The sequence below is a fragment of the Manis pentadactyla genome, chromosome 7 (genome assembly GCF_030020395.1).
Source record: "Manis pentadactyla isolate mManPen7 chromosome 7, mManPen7.hap1, whole genome shotgun sequence".
NCBI lineage: Eukaryota > Metazoa > Chordata > Mammalia > Pholidota > Manidae > Manis > Manis pentadactyla.
This window is the reverse complement of record NC_080025.1, coordinates 90729638-90756683: the sequence shown is the minus strand read 5'-3', so window position 1 is coordinate 90756683 and position 27046 is coordinate 90729638. Positions and strand designations below refer to the sequence as shown.

Below are 27046 nucleotides of genomic sequence, written 5' to 3'. Positions count from 1 at the left end.
CTAAGCTACCTCTTTACTCAGCTACCAAAAGTGGGAAGATGATAATCCTGCAAGGCCTTCAAGATATGTTTCTCCTCATTTTAGGGAGAAAACTTAGCTTACTTAGGCGTTGCTTGTCTTTTCTTAAAAATACAATAGTGAAGATGTTTCAAATATGTGAGAATGTTTAAAATATGGGGTTTACTTTTGTCCTCAGAGGAACAGGTGCAGGTTCAGTTTTACCAACCAACACAATGTCCGATATATAATTCCACCTTAAAGATTGTTCACCAAAGGACCCTGAGATGTTCATCAGATATGCCACTGAGAAAAGGCTATGGTTAAAACAGTTGGTAAACATCAGTAAATGAAGCCAAATAGACTTCTTTAATGAAGGGCTTCTCACAAATCTTTAACTTACTGATGAGCACTCATATCTCCAAATTAGGTACAAAGGGTATGCCATTTTCCATTTCCTCCTGTAACCCTTTAACTGCAGACAATTCATGGGACTGATGTTCTGTAAAAGAAAATTTGAAAAGTACTCACATGTATCCTAAAGAAACTACTACCTATTGACACAGTCTGTTTGTACTTCAATACTAATTTTTCCATTTAGTCAAATAAATATTTCTGATATCAAGAACCTACTTGACAGGCATTTCCTAACCACTAAGGATATGAAGATACATGGGGTGGAACTTCTGTTCATGACTGAGTGAAGAGAGTGTTGGTTTGTGCTTTCCTTGGTGCTGCGAGATATGACATCTTGTATTGTTCATACGTTAGACCTGGTTCCCTAAATCTAGTCCATCTTTGTGTGAGCCATTAGGGTCTTTTCATAGCTAGTTATTGTGTGTCCTTCTAAATTTCTAATCAGTGAAGCCCTTCTAGATTTTTAACCAGTTTTCATAGGACATAGAATCTGGCGCTGCTCCCTCGGGTAAGTTTTCAACTTATTGATAGCCCCCTCCTGAAGAGAGGATATATTGAATTGACTGCCCGTATGATCTCCTGGCCTAAAGATCTGCCTTGTTATGTTTGTGGTAATTCTGGTGCTATAGATGATCTTGGTTTTTTGGCTGCACCTTCAGGGTTGACGTATATGGTGTTTATAGTTAAAATAGAATTATGTAAGTTTTTTTTTTTTAAACATATGGTGCTGTTAAGCCTCTATTAGTATTTGTGTAAAGTTCTCTTACACACATCTGTAGGACTTTCTGTGTTTGGTTAATTTAAACTTACTAATTTCATTCTGTTTTTTCAGTCTTTATTATCTTTTTTGGATCTAGAATATAGCATACAATTAATTAGCTGTACTTGCTTCATATAATTTACAAGTTAGATGCCATTTACATTTTGTGTGCACCTTTAAGGAAAAAAATAATTTAGAGGAGCGTAAGGGTTGATTCCTTCTTTAGTATCTGTAAATGTTCCAAAATGTTGTAGATGATCAATTACTGATAACTCTTGATAATTCAATCATTGATAAATGCATCTGATTTTGTAATGTTTCAACTCAATTTATCCATATTTTCTTTCTGATATAGGAAACTTTAGCAGATGCTTTGCTTAACTCTAGATATACACCATATGTATGTATTCTGATCACAGAGATATTATTTGCTGAATATGTGAGTTCCTTAGCTATATCAATACAGTAAAGCATAAATTCACTTTTTTTTCCAAAATTAACTTTAAAATATTCTAGTGGCCTCAAAAAATAATTTAAAATAAGATCTTTGTGGGTAGATTAAACTTAAAGTTCTGGATTAAATGACTAGCCTGACCACTTATGTACAGTATAAAGTTTGCTGGCTTTAACATCCAATGCTCAGTTCCTCACATAGAAAATGGATAAGGAAAGATTCAAAATTTATGTTCTATACAAGAAATGCATCATAAAGTTTGCCTTCACAATTTGAGTGAATTTGTTGGTCCTCTCCCTCTTTCTAAAATAACCATACAAACATTACTATGAAAATTAAAATCATAGTTTAATCCATATAAAAGATCTTACTCCCTTTTTAAGTATTAAATAATTCTATGCATAAAGTATTACTCTTCATTCATCCTGTTAATCCATCTTTATTATGCAAGTCATCAGTGATGTCCATGATATAAAATTATGTTTAGGCGACATGTTCTCAGTATTTGAAGATCTATATCTGATAATATAGCAGTAGACTTATAGAGACTTAGTACTTCTGGCATGAACTGTTTAAGCCAATAGCTTAGTGTTTACAGTCTTAATTTTGTTGAAGTCTAAAGTATTTTTGTGATCTTGTTCTTTAAGGCAAAGTTTTCAAGTATACATTTAAGAAAATAATATTCCTTATAATTAACTGGTGATAGGAAATAAACTTTCCCTGAACTCTGTGATCCATTATAGCAAATTATCAAACCCAAAGAGGAGGACATGGGAATCCCTGATCTATAGCCTGTTCATCAGAAGAGCAGATGGCCTGTACTTGAGATCAACATCCTAAGTGGAAGGCAGTCTCATGGGGCTGAGCCCTTAACCCTGTGGTCTGTGCTAACTCCAGGTAGCTAGGGTCGGAACTGTTAGTGTGGGAAAAATAAAACTCCGCATATTTGGTGTCAAAAGTGTTGAGATTAGAAAAAAAATTACCGTTTAGGTCATTATTAACTTGCTAAATCTAGTGTCTACCCAGTCTTGCCAGAGGTTTTCCAGGTTGTGGGCATTCTTTCAGCTTAGGGCCCTTAGTGAAAACATTGTGAATCAGAGCCCCTAGCAAAGTAACTATTGACATGTAGCATGAAAAATAAATGACCTTTTCTGGTTACTGTAATGCAATTTAAGCTATACTAACTGTTTCACAGATGGAAATTCTAGGTTTGAAGGGTATTTTTCCACTCAACAGTCTTTTTGTATAGACATTGCACCATTGGCTACTGCGCCCAACTGATTTTTGCACTCAGCTTTACTTACCCACCTTCTTCACAGAGATACATGAGCCATCTTACTAGATATTTTCTTGAAGTACAGATCTAGGATTTTTACAGCCTTCTCTTGCTTAAGTAATCTACTGGATTTCTCAAAGAAATATTTAAATTATTCTTAATGAACTAATATTAGGCCTCAATGATTAGTTTTCTATGCCAGTGGCTTCTAAACACTGGGACTTGGAAAGTCTCCAGCTGGCAGTATTATAGTCACTTGAGGAATTTAATAAATACACAGATTCCTAGTATCTTAGTCTGTACCTCAGGGAATCTATTTCAATAGATCAACGGTATACCTGGGACTCTGTATGGTTCACAACTCAAGCTCTAATGAAAGTCTGAGGTGAGGCAGGCTTGGAAAATGGACTTAGGTCAGTGGTTCTTAATTATATTGACATATTAGAACCAACTCTTTGACCTTTTTAATTTATACTGGATTGTCATATCAGTGAGGGTCCAGTATACCAGGTGCTATAGTAGAATGTTGAGATGAAGTTTGGTGAGGGAATGGAGAATGACCATTTGAAAGTTTCTCAGATTTTCTTAAATTCATTTGTTCTTGTTCAAGGTTCTTAGTTATAAACAAGAAACTGTATCATTGATTGTTTAAAATAAAGAGATATATTTTGGGGTATTTTGCAGCTTATAGAATTTCTGAAGAGTCAAGATTGGCTTCTACCAAGCCAAGAGCAATGCAGTTGGCAGAAATGCACCACAATGTGGGACTGTGCTGATAAAAATGTCTCCTATCACTGAGCCTAGGTAAATACAATGTCAGGAAACCCTGTGTGTAAACTCTATCATAGCTGATTCAGAAAATGAAAAGTCTCTGCCCTAAATCTAGTCTCCCTGATTCTGGCACCAAGCAAGTCTGCTCACTTCTACCTGCTTAGTCTCCTATGTGTGCATAATAGAATCCTTAGAATTTAGATGCAACAGAAGCTGGGGAATAGATATTTTTCTCTCTGTAGTGTCTGTAGCACAGGATGGAAAGCTGGGATATGATCAGAGAAGGCATTGGTTGAGCCACTTTTCAGTATCAGCCTCATCAACCTGGGTCCTAGAATCTGGTCCTAGGCTGGAATCATGCAGAGCACCTTTGAGACATTGTATTTGCTTCCAGACACTTGTCATTTGCCTGCACCCAGGCTTTCAGCATGGTGTCTCAGTTGAAAGCATATATTTTTAAATAAAATTTTGCACATGTACTTCTATAACAATAAAATTTGTAAAGCTTATAAGATTTATAAAGTCCTGTTGCAGTTTTCTATTTAATCTGCATTTTACATGCTCAGTGCTTTACAGATAGAAGCACACAGGTTCATGGTTGCAATGTTTCCCAGAACTATTCGAATAGTTTCCCAGAAATTATTATTTCCTGCATTGAATTAGTGTTTTCCCCTCCAATTGAAAAACTAGCCATATGACCTTGAACGAGTGATACAAGTTATCTGACATCCATTTGTAAGGTGCAGAAGTCAGAACTTGGGTGTTACAGTTCTCTGTCAGATGGGAAGCTGGAGATGCGGAAGGTGTGCCAGCTGTCAGGTGACACCTTTGGCCATGTCTTGCCCTGACACGGAAATTCTGGAACTGAACCTGGCTTTTCTTGCGTCTTTTTGTGTGACCTTAAACTTGACCTATACTACCATTAACTACTTTGTTGATAAATTATTTATTGTAGTTCATATTTAATTTAGTTTAGAGATGGAATTTTTTTTTCAGACACTTTAATAAAGCAGAAGACAAGGGGGTGGTGTCTGTCTATTTTGCTGCTGTCACACAATATCATAGATTGGGTAGCTTGTAAACTACAGAAACATATTTCTCATAGTTCTGAAGCCTGGGTGCCCACACGGTTGCAGTCTGGTGAGAAACCCTCTTCCTGCTTGCAGATAGCCATTTTCTCTTGGCCTTCTCACATGGCAGGGAGAGGTAAGACCTCTCTGGGCTCTCTTTTAATAAGAGCATTAATCCTGTTCACAAGGGCCTCACTCCCATGACCTGATCACCAACCAAAGGCCACCCTTTCTAATACCATCACAATGGAGGTTAGGATTTCAATATATGAATTTGGAGGGAGGGAGATACAAACTTCCAGTAACAGGGAGGGGCTTAGCATACATAAGAAAATATTAAAGAAAATATATTAGCATGACAGGAAGTATGTACCATTTTAATCTATCCATTTTCTGTCTTCTCCTTTGAGCCTTCATTCCACTGGAATTGCTACAAAGGGAAATCAGTGACATTTTAAAAGCAATGTTTGGCTTAGTGAGTATTTTCACTAGAGAGGCCATGGGAAAGGACTGCACCAGCTGTCAGAGCTACAAAAACCAATCCCTGGAGAGGTTGGGGGCGAAGCAGAGAAGCTCCATTACCTTCTTCCTGCCACTTTTTCTACCGCTCCTACAACTACAGCTCTGGAAGCCACATAAAAAAGGAAGAAAGTTACCAGAGCAGCCTGTAATTTAAAAAAAAATAAGTATTTGTAAAAGATTCATGAGACTTCTTCTATGAACCTCCAAAATAGAAATATGGAGTGGTGAAATGAAGTTTGGCAACCACATTAAGTTAGATAAAGCTGTGTAAATTGATCTTGGTCTTCTGTTACAAAGTATAAACCAGATCTCTGTTCTTGATGAGTTAAATACTATGTCCTTCTCTACTGAATTTTGAAAGTTTTGTGTATACTATAAAGGGTATCCAGAAAACATTCTTGGTGATGAATCTCTTTGTAATTACTTTAGCTAAATTCATAATGAAACATTACAAACTGTATGAACAGGTCCAACTGCTCTAGAATACCTTTGTGCCAAAGAACCTGGATCTGTAGGATACCATGACACCAATCTTTCCCTCTCAAGTGCACCCCACATGATTCATGTCCTCTAGACATATAACTCATCCTTCAAGTGTGCGTGATAATTTGGAGAACAAATAGGCATATGCTATCAAGTAGCAGAGCACAGATAATTTTTCTTTTAGTAATAATCTTGGGGGAGGTGAGACTTTAAAACTCTACTTCCTACATGAGCAATTACTTGAAATTTAACTGGGAATTATTTACTAAACACAACAGTACTTTCCGTGGTACTGAATCATGACATGCACAACAAACGTGCGGCTCACAGTCTGTTCACGGAAACCCATAATACCCTGTTCAGAGTCATCAGACTTTCCCAATGTGGGAACATTTATGAGACTAAATATTCTTCGCTTTCAATATTGCTTTGGCTTTTGTTATTTAGACTTAGTCATTCTTTAGGAAAATATGAAGGGCATAAAAGATAACATCTCTTCAAAATGTGTAAGTTTGAAAAACAAAATTGTTTTTAGGGAATTTGGTTAGTCTACTTGGCAGTAAGCTATGATAATTACCTAAATCAAATGGATTATTAGATACAAACTTATGATACACATCTCTCTTTAATCTTTACTGAAAAAAAAAAGCTGCAGTACAAATGAAAATGGACATGGAAAACTAATGAACTAATTCCTTCGAACAATGTATTAGGTAGCTATTACCACATGACAACTTACCCCAAAGCTTCATGGCTTAAAAAGAACAGCAACATGTATCATCTCACAGTGTCTGTGGTTTCTCTGGCTCTTTCTTAAGGCTCTGCTGGGAATGATCTGCTTTCTAACTCAGTTAGATGGCTGTTGGAAGGATTCACTTCCTCTGGGATGTTGCACTGAGGCCTCAGTTCTTCACAAACTAATGTTTGGAGGCCTATCTCTTCCTTGCCATAGAGCCCTGTCCCTACAGCATCTCATATCAGAACAAGCAAGACAGAACCAAGACAAAAGTCATGGTCTTCTGTAACTCAGTCACTAAGTGGCATCCCATCACTTTACTGTATTCTATTCACTGTTAGCAAATTACTAAGTTTGACCCATACTCAAGGGAGGTGATTACACAAGGGCATGTCTACCAGGAGATGGTGTTCATTGGGGGCCATATCAGGTGCTGGCCACCACAGTAATACTAGAGTGTTAGTATTATAAGCTAGGAATTTTATTTTCTGTTACCCACCCCATGCAAATCAAGGGTTTCTAACCTAAATAGCGTTAGAGATATTTAAATCTGAAAAACATACACACACGATATATACATATACATGGACATATGATTACACATGCACACACACATAGTATTTTTTTGACATGTGAATAGAGTAATAACAATGGGAGATGGTATAGCAGGGTGATGGAGAGCCACGGAAATGGAAACATTTCTATCAAGTAGAAAACATCATGTGTGTGCTAGAGAACTTGAAAACATCAAATAGGGTGGGAAGTGAAATTAGATATTCTCCTAAACATTAAGTCAAAATAATTATTTAAAATTTGATATTCTAAGCCAATGACAGTAAGTATGAATACTTTGAAATATTTGGGGCCTATTGACTGTTAGATATCCCATGTCAATTAAGGGTAACATTTCCAAAGTCAGAGACTCTCTAAGGACCATTTTCAAGGAATGAGTGGTTGTATGTAAATCTGTACAATTGTCTTTAATGAGCTCTCTTTTGATCATAGCTATGTCAAATACATTAGGGGGCATTTATTTATAGATAGGCTATATTATTTTAATTCAGGTTAGTGAAGCTAGTATTACAAAAGAATTGCTATAAAATGGTGGTATTGCATTGAGAAAGTTGAGACCCATTACATTAAGAGCATGTAATCCAGAATAGTTGTGTCCCAGTGACTTGGAAAAGCGTTTGCAGAAAACACAGTTACTGTTCTAAGTCAAGAGGATTAGAAATTGAAAGCCAGTGAATCTGACAACTGGAATACTGTTGGTAATCTCAGGAAAGACATGTTAGTGTACTTGTAGGAAACATTGAAAAACTTCTTTGGGAGTGATCTGATTTCCTGTAAGCTGTCTGTCCAGTAAAACTTCTTCTGTATCACTAGTACCAATGAAACCTTGAAAATAAGATATAATTTCAGTCTTTGTCTCATTTCTGATATTTTGACTAATGAAATAGGAAAAAAAATAGATGTAACAGTCTGAAAGTACAAACTAAATAATTAATTAGTCTCTGGAAAATCTGGAAGATTTTTAATGTATTTGGTATTACTTCAGCCCTTTGAAATAAAATGTGTTGTTTATATATTGCCCACAGAAGTTTTATGTAGACTTTCCTTAATTAACATTAGAGGGAGGGAGATATCTTTCTCTGTTTATTTTCATTTTATGGAACACTAATTATCCAAACTGCAGAAGCAGCTGTACAAAGAACTCAAAAATTGCAATGTTTAACTGAATCAAGTAGAAAACATCATGTGTGTGCTAGAGAATTTGAAAATATCAAATAGGGTGGGAAGTGAAATTAGATATTCTCCTAAACATTAAGTGAAAATAATTATTTTAAAATTTGATATTCTAAGCCAATGACAATAAGTCTGAATACTTTGAAATATTTGGGGCCTATTAACTGACTGTTAGATATCCCATGTCAATTAAGGGTAACATTTCCAAAGTCAGAGACTCTCTAAGGACTGTTTTCAAGGAATAAGAGTGGCTGTATGTAAATTATTTATTTTCTGCCCTAAACAGGCAGTATTTAGAAAAGATAATAGTTTGCAAAATTAGAGCATGTGTTTACTGTCTGAGAATCCTATCAGCATTTCTGATTACTATCACAGTGGAAATATAGAGGGATCTTCTCCATTGAGAATCAGGGAGAATGAGTAATGTTTGGCATATAGATTTGTATATAGAAAACAGGGAGGTTTATTAGTTTTCCACCCATCTCATTACTCACTTTTGACAACTGGTAAGGAAATATATTTTAATTAAGCTTCAGCTTCCTCTTACTGAATGCATATTGTCAATTATATACTAATGCTATTAGGAAATGAGTTGATTTAATAACAAACATATCAACAATAACTCTTTAAGAATCTGGATTTTAATGGACAGAAAAAACACAGATGTTTTACAAAGGCACTATTCATGATTATTATTATGCTTCAGCCATTGTTTATTTTTTATATGTTTCTAATCACTATCATTCTAAAACTCTGTATCAGGAAAAATATAAGAACATAAGTGTTTAAAGGGTTCTACAGATAATTTACCACTTTTTTCAGCTAAAATTATATATCTTAATCTTTTGCATTTTTGTTTACTTTTTAAAAATATGATTCTCAATGTGTATTTATGGCCTGAAAGCTTCTAAATCTTAATAAATCTCATTAATAGGCCACAGATCTGCTCTTTGAACAGATTCTTTGCAAGCGGGTCGGTAACACAAGGAACTAATGTTTGTGCTCTACTTTTTTTTTTTATTGTTTACCGCAAAGACTTTTTCATTAAAAGAATTCAAAGGAGGAAAGTAATATTTTGTTCATTGGCTTGCAGTCTGAAATTGGGGCAATGTGAAATGTGTTCAAATATGGAACATTAAACTAATCTATGTACTACCTACTGGTATGTACTTACACTGTGTTTGCAGGTTCAAGTCAACCTTATGCTCTATTCTTACCATAAAGTAAGGCAACAAAAACAACATTTTGCATCTCCGGTGAGGCTATATGCTTGTGAAAAGATATCAGCAACTAAATACCAAGCTACATATGAACTTATTTAACGTATGAGTATATTTTCTACATTATACCACATAGTTCTAGTTCCTTTCTAGTGAACAGTCAGATCATTTCTTGTCTGTCTACTGGGTAAATATCTTTGATTCTGACTTGATCTGTTTAGGTTTGAATTTTAAATAATAAGCTTTGCTAAATATATGTATATATGTGTGTGTGTGTATCCTATATATACACACACATATATGTATATACACATATACATGCTAGGGTTGAAAATAATTGTGACATGTTCTTCACCATCTTAATTCTCTTATCCCTTTATTAAATTTCTGTCTTCATATTTAAGATGTCTTAATGCAATTAAAGCATTTAGGCTTTTCAGAGAGGGTGGTCTCTCTCTTTCTCTTTAAGAAAACCCAGCTTAGCACAGACATATTAGTATTTTTCTGACTCTTATGAGAAGAAGTAGACTAAAAACCTAGATAAGAAATTGCTAAAAATCTAGTTCCTGCATTCTCAGTTCAGGTGCATGGAGAAAATTGACATGATTCCTAAATCAAATTTTCTAGATGAAAATGGTACATAATTTTCCCTAAATATGCTGATCATAGAGCAACAATTAAATTATGCAATGCCAAATATTTCTGAACCTTGATAGCAGTTTCAATAATGAAGACTTGCATTTAACTAAAAATTACGAATTGAACAAGTATATAAACAATCTGGTGTGGAGCTTAATACTTTTCAACAAATGACCCGCCTGATATAATTTTTAAAAGACTCATTCATACTTTCCAAAGTTGTGCCTCCAAACACGTGTTTTCCATTTTTCTCATGAGCTAAAAGAACACCAGGTTTTGACGGTGACATCACAATTTGAGTGCGGGAAAATATTCATCACAAATATACTTTCTCAAAGTAAAGCACAAGCGAATGCTTCTTACCTTTCCTCAAGTTTTTGCTAATTATTTTAAGGCCTTGAATAAAAGACAAGTTTTGCTTTGTTTTTGTTAAGTGTGTGTCAGCCCATTTGTAAGGCATCTTGAGGAAGTCAAATGATGGCTGAGACTTGACCTTTGCCCTCAGGGGGTGGGTTCACTGAAGGAACTATATCAGGTTAATTAGGTGTTAAAAGTGCATAACTTTTGCTTTTTAAAGCTTAATTATTTCCACAAATATGTGTTTCTCAGAGGTTAGATAACAATAGCAAACATGACCCTGTGGTAAATTCATGAAAATAAGTACTAAGAAATAGCTATTGTGTCTTCTGCTGCCAGCATGGCTGATTCTGCTTCCATCTTCTAAAAACACTTTATGTTACTTGAAAACTTGAAATTACAGATCCTTTCAGCTAGTATCTCTTTGGGACTTTACTTACTCAGGAAACCTATGTGCTAAGACAAATAGCAGAGAGCAATCTCATTGAGGCCTTTGAGAAGAGTGAATTTCTTGACTAGCTAAAATGTGTAGTAAAGAAAAATAATTAGTAAAAATCCAAAAGCTTACCAAATTATGATTTTTAAAAATATCTTAGCAAAATTTCAGAAATCACTAAATTTGCTTCTACTGTTAGAGTTTTTCTACTTTAACAAGGCTTGTGAAGGAAGGGGAATTTTTCTCTCCATGACATTTCATTTAGTTTCAAAGGCTGAACAGTAAGTGGAAATTTTAGAATTCTGTAATTATCTCATCAAGTAACCAAAGATTGATGTAGATATGATGACTAAATTACTAACTTCCTGTTTTAATTGCTTTATATTACTTAAATATTAATTTGATTCAGATTCACCTTTGCCTCAATTCAAGTGTCATGTATTTTTCTGATTCTTATGATATTTTAGATGGGAAACAAAAGTCTTTAGTCAAAATGCCAGATTCATTCAATTTTTTCTTTTACAAAGGAGAATGTAAACTATATACTGTTTGCAAATTACAAAATTATAATTTTGGTAAATATATTGATAATTTTTAGTGAGCTAGGAAATAAAATAATTGTCACACACAGGTTGCTATGTAACATAGAAGTGTGGATTTTAACTTCCCCTTTAAATTTTCAACCAGCTACCTTGAAATTTTGGAAAAGGTGATTTTTTTTTTCTCTGAAATGTATTATTTATTAATCAACATGAATAAAGTTACTTCCTGTAGCTTTATGTTAATATATGTTAGAGTTCAGTGTTTTGTTTCCTGAACAAAATTTTGTGATCATTCCAAAACTTAAAGTGCAGCATTTATGTCAGTTTCAACTAAATTTACTGGTGGAAGATCAAGGCAGAGTGGGTTTTTAAGCAAATTAAATTAATATATGAATTAACTGTTTTATACAAATTGGTTTAACAATGTAACTGAAAAATCCAAGAAAATTGCTTTAGGCATTTTTGGAACCCGATGTCCAAAGGGAGATTTCCTCTTTCTCTCTTTCATCTGTCTCTTTCCATCCCTGTACTTGGGTTTTTACTCTCATGTGGTTTTTAAATAGTATCAAACATAACCACAAGCTGCTCCAGATTTATTATATCTATTAGTTTAGTAAACTCAGTGGAAAGAGAGTGTCTCTGTGTCAGTAATTTTACCAAATATCTTGCTTCTCACTCTCATTAAGCTTGTTTATGAAACATGTCTTTATTTTCTGATTCAATTACTATAGCCCCTGTGGATGATCATTTTATTAACCAGGCCTAGTTAATATGCCCACCTCTGGAGCCAGGTCAGCTCACCCAAACTACATGGATGAATGCAAGGACTGGGTGCATTCCCAGGAGAAAAATCGCAGTGCCATCCCCACAGCATAGGGAACAGATGGTACCAGACCCAAATGACAGACTATTGTCTCTTAACATCATGTGCCGAATGTTCATGTCTCTCCCCTAGTTCTTATGTTCAAATCCTAATTTCCAGTGTGATGGTATTAGGAGGCGAGGCCTTACTGCAGATCATTAGGTCACGAAGGTAGAGTCTTCATGAATGGGATTAGTTCCTGTATCCTCTACCATGTGAGGATGGTGAGAAGACAGCAGTCTACAAACTAGGAAGCCAGCCCTCACCAAGTAGTGGATCTGCCTGCACCTTGATCTTGGACTTCTTAGCCCCCAGAAATGTAAGAAATAAATATTTGTTGTTTAAGCCATCCAGCTAATAGTAAATTATTACAACAGACTGAACTGTAACAAATTATTTGGGTCATCTTTCTTAGTAAATGTATAACATGAAGACACTGGCCACATGATGTAAATTTAGGTGCTTGTTTACTAATTAAGTAATATCAGATTTTTAGGGGATCTTACAGTACAGCTGGATAGACTCTTGAAATAATGCCAACCACAGTTATTTTTAGACAATTGTGAAATGCACTGTAAATTATATATTACTAAAAATAATTTTAAAGTTTAAAAAACATTTACTTTAGTAAAAATTAGCTACTGTAGTAGTAATACTCAATTGACTCATCTTCATTCCATCATCCTCCTTGGGAGTGGAAGGAGATTTGTCACGCTCTAAACATCAGTCCTTATTTTGTTGCAATTCAAGGAAATGGTTTGAGAACTACTATTCTGCCACATTATCAGCCTTTCCTTAATTGGCTTTTTTTCCTGGGAAAAGAATGAGAGCTTTCATTTATTTATATTGTTTATCATAATGCTTAGCTTTGGTTTCCTTTAGCGTATTGAATTCTTTCCAGACGTGATTTGTATTGAATATTGAACTTGCACTTGCCCCACTCAAGTATTCCCCATTACCCATCAAACTTTTTCTGTATAGCAATATGACATAATCTGGTGCACAGTGTTTTTACTTATATATGCTTTGTCCATGTTCTTCAACTAAATGTGAGTCCTAAGAACGCAGAGTTTGGTGTGTCTGTGTTCATATGTATATGTGTATTTTTGTTTGGCTTACTGATTTATTTCTAGCATCTGGAATGGTGCTTGGTACATAGTAGGTGATTACTCACTATATGTTTACTAATATGTAATGTGCAAAAATGTACATATACTTGCAAATATGATCAGAACATCATAGATTTGTGTAGTATCTTGCCTTTCTTGTTGAAGTACTGTACTTCTCTGATGGTTTCTGTTTATGCTGCACCTATTTACTGTATTCCCAAAGGTGTGCAAAGTATTAATGGAAAAGTGCTAAGACTATATGTTATCAGTTGAATTTATGGACTGGTAAAAATAAATAAATTCCAAATTGTAGGCGAATATCATTTATAAATATGAATTCCTTATCTCAGGGATTTAGAGATGGTTTATTATTAAAAAGCCTGCTGCAGTAATTTACCACATATTCAAACTAAAGAAGAGTAGTAATATCATTGCAATAGTTGGAGCAAATCATGTGATAAAAACCATCATCTGGTCATGATAAACTCTTAGCAAAGTCAGGGTAGAAGTAAAATTTCTTGACTTGGTAATGATCACATGCCAAATATTTAAAGCAAACATCTAACTTAATATGTGTTAGGAGCATTGTCTTTAAAATAAAGAACAAGAAAAGAATGGCCACAATCAGCATTTCTGTTCAACTTTGTTCTGGGTGTCCTAACTAGTACAGTAAGACAAAAGAGAGAAATATAAGGCTAAAGGACTGGAAAATAAGAAACAAAACCCATCAATATTTGCAAATAATATGATTATGTTGAAACCTTGAGGAGCTACAGACATAATTTAAAGAATCAAGGAAGTTTTACATATATAATCAACATATTAATAAACTTTTACTTCAACAGCAACATCAAATAGAAACTTCAACTTTTTTTTAATGTCTGTATCTTTTATTAAATAGAATTATACTAAGTGAGTTGTGGGTGTTCCCTTGATGTCTCTTGTTTCAGCTTATAGGATCTATAATTACTACTTTGATTCATTAATCTTGCAATGAATTTGATTTCTTAATGTATTTATATTTCTGTTGAAATTATTTACCTTCATTTTTAGATGTAGCTCAAAATTATTGAGGGAAGAATGTTTAGAAAAATATAAAAACAGAAACTAAAAGCCAAGAGTAAAACTCCTTTTGAATTAGAAGAGTTCACTAACCATTCCCTGGTGCACTGTTAAGCAATGACGGTTTTTGTTATCTATGTACTAGGTGTTTCTGTTTCAGGTTTATGCTTGCTTTCTCACCGCATTATTGTGTGAATATTCATTGTCTGTTAGTTACCTGCTTTGTTGCTTAAGAGACTTGATGATGTGCCAATTTATTAATCTTTCACAATATTAGGCATTTCAGTGTATAAGATACATTTTGGAAAAAGCCTTGTGGTTTCGCTTTTGTGAAATTTTTTGCAAAAAAATTTTGACTTCCTTATATGACATCCCAATATTCCATAAGGCAGCTGCAGCTTAGTTAATTATATGGTGTCTAGAAATCAAATCAGGCAGCAACTTACATTTTTAACTGAATCTCTGCCTTAAATCGTAGAACTTCAGAAGTGTTTTGAATTTGTAGAAATGTGAATGCCATGCAGAAAATATTTAATGTAGATCATGTGCATAGTATTTCTAGGTGGATATTGGAAATGTAGCTATTATTGTGATGAAATACTGCTCTTGTTATAAAAAAGCAACTTGTTAAATACTTTGTAGATTTGAGGTTTGTACATTAACATTTCTAATTTATAGTGTGAGAGAATGTTTCTCATATTCATAACACTGAACAGTTTATAGCTATGCTGAAGCATGATTTGAAGAGCACTATAATGATGAATAATATGTCACCTAGTGAGTGTTTTTAAGCATAGCCAGTGTGCTTCTTGCACAAGAACTAATGTAAAATGGTAGAAATTCATCTATTTGTACAAAAGTACTAATGTCCATAGGGAAAGCTATTTCTTTTGAAACTTCACAGATCTGAAGGTGCTGGTTTTGGAATACATTACAATGGATTGTCCGATGGACTTGGGCCCATGAAATTAACAAGATTTGGAAACCAGAAACACCATTAATGAATCTGCCTTAATGAATTCACTAGTCAGTGCACAATACTTTATCAAGGGAGAGAAAAATCTTCATTGGAGCTTTTAAAACTTAGTTTATGCTTTGGCCATACACTTAGGAAACAGACAAATTCTACATGGAAGTGTGATTCAGAATTTTATTTTAATGGTAATATAAAAAAATTTTAGTCTGTGTTTATAGAATTAATGTTTTCTTTGTTTTTCTGGGCTCGTTCAGAATTAGAATTTCAAATCCTACTAAGTGGTGTGTGTGTTTTATAGGATTGTTAGAAGACTTAGGGGCATCAATTAAATATTTTAGTTCTTTGATTTCCTCTAATCGATTTTATTGGAAAATTTTGTGCAGTGATGCTAATCTGTATTTTAAAAATTAATTAGGGTATTTGTACATAGTCCTTACATATTTCAAAGACACTATATTTTCAAATATAAACAAAACCATTCATTGGTCAGAGTGGTGAAATAGATTTTATTCAGTAACTACTAACAGGAGGGAAAACAGCTGAGCTCCCCTCTGCTCTGCAGAAGTGACTGGGCCTTTTAAGGGGAATGAAGGGATAGGGAGGGATAGAATGGCACTCATGTGAAAAATTGCAGAAGGTTGGTCCACATATATGTGAGTAGGCCAGCTGTGTCTGTTAGTGGCTAATTATTGAAGTTAGGATGCTGTCCTCCTACAGAGTCTGTGAGACCAAGCCCCATCCTTCCTGACAATGACACAAAAGAATGACTTCTTGGTCCTTGAGAAAGACAGTTCTGGCTTGTGGGAGATACATATGCATCTCAAAGGGACAGAGAAAGGATTCACAATTGTAAGCCCATTTTAGTAAATGCTCTAAAGGGAAGTTAAGGTCCTGTCCTCTGGTATTGGCTAGAACAAACACTAAATTCTACCGGCCTTGTTATTTTGGAGGCAGGCATGTTAGTTGGGGCTGGGTTCATCCTCAGGCGCAGGGCCTTCATGCTGCTGGGGGGACCTGCTGGGGTTTTGTTGTCCCCTCGTACAGAGGCAGCGTATGCTGAGAGTGCTGCAGTTCTCATTACTTCATATTAAACAAAATTCAAATGAAAAAAGTCCTGGTTTTCCAATAGAAAATAGATATTTATTTGCTATCTAAAGGAATAAAGGAGATATGCTTTCCTGAATTGAAACTTCAGTTTTTTGTTTGTGCAAATGAGACAATGCTAAGAGTTACAAATATATTTACTTTTTTCTTTTTTTTTGAGAGAAAGTGAATTCACATGCTTTTAAACCTAAACCATATACAGTTGTAAGTGGAACGCCTCCTACTACCATGACCCCTTCTGCCTAATCCCAACCTCTGCCCCTGGGTTTTCCTTTGTACCCTCCAGCTTTCTTCAGATTCACAATGGTGTATTCATGATTTAGGTGTGCTACATTTATCATGTTTATTTTATTCTGTTGACCTGAGTTTGGGTGGATTTTTGCCATTTTAAAAAAGTTTTCCCAACTTTGCTGTCAGATGAACAAAGTGGCTGTTGTGTTGCATTAAAATGTGATCTCCAGCATTTGTGTAATCAACAGGGTTGGCATATTTTGTATATTAAAATCATATACATCATTAAGTTATAAGAAGACATATTACTATGGAAACAGTACAAAACTCTGAGTAATCAAGGTGTTAGCTACCTTTGCCATTCAGGGAAAAGCAAAGTGAGAGTGTCTTTGAGAAAAGTCAGGTTTCTGACTCTATATCTTCAAAGTTCAGACAGCCACATTGTTTGGAAAGCACCACTGCATTTCTCTTAAATGCACACTATCTGTACCTACAGCATTTCTTTTCTCATCTTGTCTTTAGATAACCCCACTAACTCTGACTGTATATCTTACTTTCTTCCTTTGCCCATGCCTAGCAGGGTGAGGCTGCTAAGGGAAGGGCATTTGTTGAAATTAGCCATTCACAGAGTATGGGAAGAAGACTGATATTCTGTGAGCACCGTGTGCCACGCACTTCCATATATGCTCTCATGGAAACTTCAGAAAGGTCCTGTGGTATGTGTGTTAATGGCTTGACCATACAGAGTTGAGGATTCCCAGGCCCAGAAACATAAATAACTCCCTGCACCATAAGGTAATAAGTGACTGAGCTGTGTTTGGACCTCATGCATCACAATGCTCACTGACTCATTGAGGCTTTAACAAAAAAGTAAAAAAGGACATGCACTAACTCTAAAATGGAAGCCATATTATTAACATTTAGTGGACTATTGATTTTATTTTATCCTAAAAATAGAACTACATAGTTTATACTCCTCTTTAGATTATTTTATAGTTCACTCTTCTTTCTTTGGCTATTTGGGGATGGAATCTTCTGGGTGTGGAGGTTGGTATCATCTTTCCTTGACTGTGGAATGTGGAGCAGAGAGGAATTAAAGGAATCCTGGCCTTGGCATGCTTGGGAACCCAGAACCAGTCTTTGTTGCCAGTTTTTGAAGAGGAATAAAGAACAAGGAATGGAGCTGGAGCACCATGGTCTGCTCCCAGGAAGTGGGAAGAATAGATGTTCTCCATTCCAGGGAAGGGCCTTGGAGAACAGAGCGTAAACACATAGCCTGAGAGAAAGTCCTATCAAGGGAAAGAGGCTTTCTTATAATGGAGCACCTGCAGCCTGGCCCTGAAGATTGGGAGGAAGATATTAAATTTTGACTACTTTAGATATCACTGTTCTTTCTCAGACCATAACTCCTGGCCAGCATGAAGCTGAGGACTTCCCAGGACTTGTTCTGCATCATTCTAAATGTGAGATGCTGTGGCCCTTTTCTGCTCTTCTGGGAAATGCCCTTCTCACTGCAGTGGGATCTTAAACTGGCTGTGGCCTCAAGATCCAGATAGTTTCCTGGCCTACCTTAATCAGCTGCAAGTGGGGGATATATTAATTTATTTTTAATTTTGCAGAGAGGTCAAGTAAAAGCTTAAGTCAGTTTAAAAGGTAATTGTTAAAAAAGTAAAATCTCAATGGGAATACTTGCTTCCGGGAAGAATAGTTATTGGACACTGGCTCTGTTTTATTGCCAGCATTGGCTTGGTGGGATACATTTCAGAGAGTACTGGGGAGCCATAACACTGTTTTTCCAATAGAATTCACCTTAATTATCCATTTATCTTAATTATCTTTGCTTCCAGGGATCATTGTGTAGCTTACTTTGTTTTGGGTTGGATTCCTAATTCTATACTTTAGAATATTGTAAACAGTGTTTTTATGCCCTTTTTTTTACCCCCCTCTGTGATTCTTTGTGGGTTGGGGTATGGTGGTGGTGCAGAAACCTATCAGAATGACCTGGGGTTTCTTAAACTGTTAAAGTCTCTCCTCCAGTCTCTCACCCCAATGATTCCAAAATGTCACTTCCCAACAACATCTTGGGAAATATGTCATGTTCTTTAGGTATGTTAAGGACCCTTTCCATACCCCAGGAAAAAAAATCCAAAAGAAAACAAAACAAAATAAAGGTTTTAAATTCACAGAGCATAATTTAGAAAGTGGACACCGATTTCGGAGTACTGAGTATATCTTATTTTCATGCAAATCAATTAATTTGAAAATAATTATTCATGAAAACAGGACAGCCAAAGAAAATAGAATATAAGAAGTAAATCCAGAATTACTTTTCTTTGTCATCTAGGTTTTTCTGGGGAGAGAAATATTTCCTTGGATTTCTCTCTTATTCTATACAACGTTTAGTTAGGTTTACATTGACAAAAAGATTGTAGGTCCATGATATGCTACTTTGTAGAAGTGGTGTAGTCAAATTTGAGGAAGGATTAAGAGGCAAAGGGATGTGAACAGACAGTGGTAAGGGAGCTTAAGGGAAGGAAAATAAGTACTAACAAGTGTTTGTGTGTGTGAGACACACGTACATGTACACATAAAATCCCTTTGGAGGAAGAGTAGGAGCAATCTGTAAAGAGAAGCCCTCCAATCAGGGCTCATAGGAAGGCTTCCATTTGGAAAGAGTGGGATTCATATTCTAGAAGGAGTGAGAGAAAAAAGTGCCCTGTCTCATCCGTTAGTAGGAGACCCATATATTGTGTATCTGAGGACAATAGTGTTGTATCTGGAAAATAAAGACTTAGGTTCCCTCTGCTTACAACAGAGCCTAGGAAGCTGAAAACATTACCTCCAGAGTCAGCAGAGGAATCTTAATGTGATTTAAAGGCCTGGTTTTCTCCTTTCATTCTAACTGTCCATCTTCTTGCTAATGCATTTTTTTGGTCATGGGTCAGTGGATATTTAATTCTATCATTAAGGTTTAAACTGCCTGCTCCTAGTAAATTTTTACTGTAGAAATATTTCAATTTTAGTGAAATCAGCCCATCAGCTACAATGTATAAAAGTCAGATTCACTGATACTTGGTTGAAGGAGAAGATTTGTGCTGGTGGTGAAGAGGGCAGGTGAGTCCTAAAAGCCTGAAGAGAGTTGGGGGAGGAAATCCTGCATAAGTGAAGAAAACAATGCTCAGTGAACCTGCCTTGTTCACGGAGGGGATAATCACTGAGTTGTGTCTTGGGTGTTTTTGTCCCATCTCTGCAAAAGCCATGCTACTTCACCGATTTATGAAGACTTTAAGAAAAAAAAAGATTAATATTTAACCACTTTTATATTTATGGCATTTATACTACTTATTCAAATTTTCCTAAGCTTATATGAGCAGCAACTTAAAATACAGTGGAATTACCTTAAAGTTTGTATTTTTTAATCTGTGGGAGACTGTGGTTGTACATCACAATTTGTAAATATAGAGTTGTTTATTGGAGAAATTTACCTTAGAAGTAGAACTTTTTTTATATTATGCTTTGTAGAATATTCCACAAGTTTTTAATGAGTGTTTCATGAAAAAAATCCCATGTTAAGTTTCCTTACATATAAGATCAATATAGAAAAATCAATCATGTTCTTGCATTAAAAATTTAGAAACTAAAGATAAAAATTAATATCACTTATAATAATGTGATAAAACATGAAAGACAGAAATACAATTTCAGAAAAATATTCAAGATCTCTACACTTACAACTATAAAATAAAAGACTTTGACCCCTAAATAAATGGAAACATTTATAATTCTATAATTGAGCTATAATTCAGTGCAATCCCAATCAAAATACCAACAGCTGTTTAATTTTGAAAATGACAAACATTATCATATTTTTATGGAAATGCAAATGGCTTAGGACAGTAGTTTTTTATAAGAAAAACAAAATTGGATGACTCACTACAAGGATATAAGAACTTGTAAGGCTACAGAATCAAAACTGTGGAATTGGTGGAAGGAAGATAAAGTCATTGAACAAAATTGAGTCTAGAAATAGATGCACACATATATAGTCAATTCAATTGCTTTGTACAAAGATGTCAAGGTGCTTTGATAGGGCAAGGGAAACCTTTTCGACAAATTGTTTTAGAACAACTGGAAAGAGCTATCAGAAATCATTGAACTTCAACCTCCATTTTTCACCTAATACAAAAATAAATTGAAAATGGTCAGAAACTTAAACATAAAAGTTAAAACTAAATCTATAGATACACACAATAACATAGTTAAATCTCAGACATTGTTCAGCAATAGAACCATTTACAAAGTACATACTATAGAAATCTTGTATGAAGTTCTATAGCAGGTAAAACTTTAGTAGCAGAAGTCAGAACAGTGAAAAAAGGCAATGGGGAGATAGAAATGTGCTGTATATTGATGGGGATGGTGAATATACAGTTGTGTTTATTTATCAAAGCTCATTAAACTTTACACTTAAAACATGAACATTTCATAGTACATGAACTGACTCAGTGAACACTAGTTTCCTTAAGAAATCATCAAATTATGCAGGTTGCCTTATACCTCTCTAGGCATGCCACTAGCATTGTTTCTAAAACTTAACTTGTCTCAGAACTCTATTAGCTAGGGTTCTGTAGAGAAACAGAAACATGTATGATGGAGAAAGAGAGAGAGCCAGCTGATTGTGGGAACAAGCAAGTCTGAAATCTGTAGGGCAGGCTGGTAGCCTGGAAATTCAGGCTGGATTTCTATGTCTCAGTCTTGAGGCAGAATCCTTTCTCCTTTGTGAAACCTCACTCCCTGCTCTTAAGGCCTTTTACTAATTGGATGAAGCCCACCCACATTATGGAGGATAATCTGCTTTGCCCAGCTTCTACTAATTGTAAATGTTGATCACACCAAAAAAAATGCCTTCGCAGCCCCATCTATGCTGATGTTTGACCAAACAACTAGTTACCATAGCCTAGCCAAGTTGACACACAGAATTAAACATCACATCTATAATTGTGGAGAATCTTGCACAACTCAGTTTGGAAACTGAAGGCATTTTAGAGAAAGAAAACATTATAAATTGAAGTAGGATGGCTTATAATTTGTAATTAAAACATGTAGCCTATCTTTATAGTCACAGCTATTAGTCATGTCACTGAAGTGAATGATAAGATTAAGTTCACAAATTGAACTGTCGCTGGCTGAGGAGATAAATTGTCATTCCCGAATTGTAGACCTCTAGGGGAAAGGGGAAAAGCCTCCCTCCTTTCTTCTCTCTTTGCTGGCACCATCCTATATGGAAGAATTATAAATTTAATTACATAACATTTCAGAATGTATTATTGGATCACATTTGATCCTCAAACCACTGTGTGTAAATTGCATAGGAGGGATTTCATTCCTTTATTTATTTTTTTACATATGAAAGATAAAAATTAACAAGATGGCATTAGTTGTCAAATATTTGATCATTAAAAAAAGTTCACTATGCTAGTTATTGTTTTAGAAGTTTGGAATGCATAGGTGAACTAATCACAGAAAATTTCTGAACTATGGAGCTTGCATTCTAGTGGGCTGGAGATAGTAAAAATAATACAAAAGCAAATTCTATAGTAATTTAGAGGATGATAGAAAGTGGTGAGTGCTAGGGGAAAAAATGAAGTGGAATAAATTAGGGGGCACTGAGAATCCCATATGGGGGATTGCTTCACTAAGAAGGTGGCATTAAGGCAGAGGCTTGAAGCAGCTAAGGGAGCAAGCCTTGTGGGTATCTTGGGAAGGCCAGTCCACCCCCAAAGGAATGAATGTGAAACCTCAACGCCTGGCAACTAAAGCTAGAACCCTGGTCTTAAGTTGTTTATTCTTTTGCATTGTATTGAGTACACTCTTTCTGCAAGCATAGTGCTAGGCAATGGAGCTATGACATAAAAAAATATATATGCCCAGGAAATTCCTAATTCTTTATTCTTTTTACCATAGAAGTGGCTCCTTAACTACAAGCCACAAAGCCATGGCAAATGTTTTCAAATTTATTTTGCTCTTGGAATTTACATATATATGTATGTATGTACATATATATACATACATATATATGTAGTCATTATCATAAAGGCATTACTGAATTCATAATAATCATTATGCATTATTGAACTGATATTCTGAAAGTTCCATTATTATGCTGGGTGCTATATAGTGTCTGAGCAATTCTGAAGTTGAAAAGCATTCTCATTCTTGAAACTGCAAAAAACCTCTCCTCTATGTTTTGAGCTTGCTAGACTGAAATTGGCTTTAAAAGACACCCTGAAACTTTGCTGTTTCTGAAGACAAGGGAGGCCTTTGAAAGTTTTTAACTGGAGGAATAGCATGATCAGACCTGTGTTTTTGGAAGATTTCTTTTCATTATGGGTTATCCAGAGGAAGCCAAACAGATAAATCTCTTGAGGAATGCTTATTGTTTAATTATAGTGGCTTGATTCATTTTGTAATGTGATCCAATCTTCTCTATACTTCTTTGTTCCTGATGTTTAGAAGAGCTTCGAATCCCAATTTTTCTGCATTGTTTAAAGCAACATTTCCAAGTTAGAGGTATCTTCTATTAAAAGTCAACAATTAAACATAGCTTTCTAGCTTTAGCCCTGCTTGGACAACTTGAAATAAAACATTGGGGCCAGTTAAAACAGACCCTTGTGGGGCTGCATGTAAATGCTAGCAAAACATCTGACTTATGTGTCTGCAAGCTGATTTGACTTTTATATGTTTGGATGACCCTTCATTATAGCATCATATTTTAAAGTCTTGCCTTTAGTGTTCGAAACTTACTTTTTAAATTTGATACTTGATAGACTATGGTGAACCAAAAAATAATCATATGAGAGAATGGGAATTCATATATTTACAATCAGTAAAGGTCCCTCTGCTGATATTTGATGTTGAATGGTTTAGAGTAGCAGTAAATACTTTCTAAGAAAATTGAGAAATGTGGAAATCAACATATTTAGATTTGACAGGCTAAAGCAATGGTATATTTGTAAAGGATTCCAAAGGCTGCTATTTACCTTAGATACTGTTACTTGGGAATCTCCACATGTTCTGTAGTCTATTCCTATATGGTGTTCTTTCACATTCAGAAGGGTAATTTTCCTTTGTGATTTCTGCTAGTCTCTGATTTATTTCTTCACACTAACTAAATACACACTCTTGATGAGTTACCCTATATCCTGTGTATATTTTGATCTTTGATGTTGCTGTCAGGCAGGATACCAATATGAAATTGTAACAGTTGTTTGCATTTGTGTTTAATTCAACTTGTGTGGTACTGGCAAAACTATGAATATTCATTCTTTGGCGGGACGTGTGCTTCTGGCTTTGTCGCTGATTCAGATTTTCCATGCATGTGGGTATGTAGAGTTCTTGCTCAAGCATCTAGATGCTCAATTGTTAATGCATCCCACTTGTCAGATGGTAAATATACAGCCACAATTTTCCAGATGATATTGTTGTCTGGGTAGAAACCAATATACATTCTGAATTTTTCTTGTGTACCTCTTATCTCTGAATATTAAATGAGGTCTGGCCACACAGCAGAATGGCTCCCCATGTCTAAATTGGTTCCGTGAGTCCTGAAGTTTCTACATTTGTGGTAGTTTAATTCACCATTATGTTATCCACTTCTGTTAATATAATAGTTGCTAGTGAGACTAGTGAGATACTCAGCCACACCCTTACTGAGATGTACTTTTGTACCAACGACTTATATCACCTGAAGAAAAGAAATTGCAGTCACTGATATTTATAGAAAATTATTTGTGTGTATCTATCCGCCAGGGACCAGGAGATATGAACGAGGTTGCAACGTAATAAATGTACGCATGGAAGTCAGTCATTCAATCTACATTTAAATTGTCTTTTTTTTCTGTTTCCTATCTTTTTTTTTTTTTTGATTATCATGGCTAGAAGAGCTGAAGTAACGCTTCTTATATCTTGGAACTTGTTAAGGAACTTGTCAAGGAGCTAAAAGACCTGATGTATGTTAATTATTATTTATAAAATATGTTTGGAATAGTGACAGATTGTAATATTCAGATGATCTTTGTTAAATGAGGCATTTCTTTTGAAAGAAATGTGCGTAAAAGTAAATGCAATGTAATATGGATTACACCATTTTTGAGAAGGTGGGTAGATGATGAATTATATTATCATTTACTGTTAGATTACTATGTTCTGACACTAAATTTAGTCTCTAGGTGCATTATCTAATGTCACCGTTACATTGACTTGTGAGACTATCACTACGCATGTGGAAACCAAGGCACAGGGAGTTCCTGTGACTTTCCCAAGGTTATACTGCCAGCAGAGGCAGAGAGAGAGTAGAACAGGGTCTCAAGTCAGTCAATTCAGTCTGATTCATAAGCTACATAACAGCTACAATATGGGGTGATACATTGTTTTACATTTATGTGTATATGTATGTGTGTGTGTGTGTGTTTGTGATACTTCAGTCAATATGATTTTGAAACCATGCTGTTACCTGTATCATTGAATGTGCACTTTTATAGATTAGCATCTATGTTACAGCACTCCCTGGACTTACCATCTCTTTGCCTTACCATCACAGCTTTGTTCTCATTGTCTTGGCTGTAAAATAGCACAAAATAAAAATTACTTAGGGATTGAAATAATGGCTTCATCCAAATCCATACATGTCATCCTGACATTGAGGCAATTCCTCATTTTATCTAAGATCACAAACTAAATAACATTGCAGCCTGAAATGCTCATCATGGGTATTTGCATTTCCCAACCTCTAAAGATGTCTTGTTAATCTCCAGCCTAGTTAGCATAGCTTCAGCCATGTGAACCTCCAGACTCCCTAACACTATTCCTGCTTTTGCTTCTGTAAAGATTTGCTTCTCCATCCTCTTATCAAGTCCATGTGTCCATGTCTCTTCTTTATCAGCTCACTTCTTGAGGACTTAATTAATTCCTATCCATTCTATATCCCTTCCAAACTACTTCATTGTGTATGTATCTATCAAATTACAGTCATTTAAAAAAATATATGGAGAGAAGTGTTTTTCTGATATTTATGTATCCATATTTTCTTCATGGTATCCGTAATTGTGCTGAACACTGAAGATAGTTGCACTTTGTTGAACAAGTTGCTTTGACTCTTTCAAAGCTAATAGAAAATGAAATAGGTAGACTCTTTAAAAAACGGTAAGCAGAACTAAGGCTTGAAAATAATTCAGGAAAAGGCTCTATTCCCTATGTTTTCTCTATTACAGTACTCATGCTACCATGGATTATTAAAAGGCTAATAAATTGTCTTTTTGTTCTAAACTAAACAGAAATTGTAAATGTGCTTATTGGGCTATAATTCAGAAATATTACCATGAGGTTTAAGTTTTAGGAACAGAAAATCCCTTAGAAATTTGCCTAGAGACTGTGTGTTTTCACTGTACCATGACTAATTAAACACATATGAATAGAACAGAAAGGAAATCACACATGGTACGTGTGCTTAATGGGCCTCAAAGAATGAGTGAGGTAGCACGAGGGTAATACCTGAGCAAAGACAACTTTATCTTTACTTTTTAGTTTGTAAATCACTGAATAATGTTTGATGATACAAATTAAAATTATTTGATATTTTATTTTTACTTTACTATCATAATGAAATTGAAAAGGCAAAGATTGTCTGTACTGACTGATTATAGCATCCCCCTTAAATCATATTAAAACCTCTTCTGAAAAATAGAAATTATAACAATAATAAAGAAGAGCTTTCATTCACTTACTTTATTTTTAACTTTATATATGGAAAAAATTATAAAATTATAGGCTAAAATTAGAATATTAAAAATCTTTCTTACATCTTTTCTGATAGATACTTTCAGCAAACTTTCCACCTAAGTTAACTAACATTGCTGAATACATTGCAGCCCTTGATGAGGGGAAGTCCACTCCTTGATATTTTCCTTCTCTGAGTCTGTCATTCTGGCTTCACTGTGTCCAAAAGCATCCTCCAAGTGCATATATAGGAACCCTGGGGTTTCTACATATAGTTACCAGAAAACCGAGAATGAAGATTTTGGTAATCATGATTGTGTGGCACCATATCCTGAGACTGAGACTTCTGTCATAGTTATTATTTTTGAATAGACTATCATTTTTCAACATTTGTATTGAAAAATAATAAATGTACCATGCATCAACCAATAAATTCCTTTTAACTCCTTTCCTTCTCCAAAGAAAAACTGCTAAACTTTTAGTGGGTATGTACCCAGATAAA

The 27046-nt window shown here is 35.0% G+C and overlaps 1 protein-coding gene across 5 annotated transcripts in view; it reads left to right on the top strand.

Moving 5' to 3' along the window:
* The window catches only part of CRPPA (CDP-L-ribitol pyrophosphorylase A), a 321192-nt gene that overhangs the window by 211911 nt on the left and 82235 nt on the right, over positions 1–27046 (top strand). For 2 of the 5 annotated variants that reach the window (XM_057504561.1, XM_057504559.1), the window contains one exon: positions 3589–6731. The exons of the other annotated variants lie outside the window; for them this stretch is intronic. In XM_057504561.1, the coding sequence (XP_057360544.1) occupies positions 3589–3702 (114 nt within the window). In that variant the 3' untranslated portion in view covers positions 3703–6731. Of the gene's footprint in view, positions 1–3588; positions 6732–27046 lie in introns of those variants that run through there. 5 annotated transcript variants of the gene reach the window in all.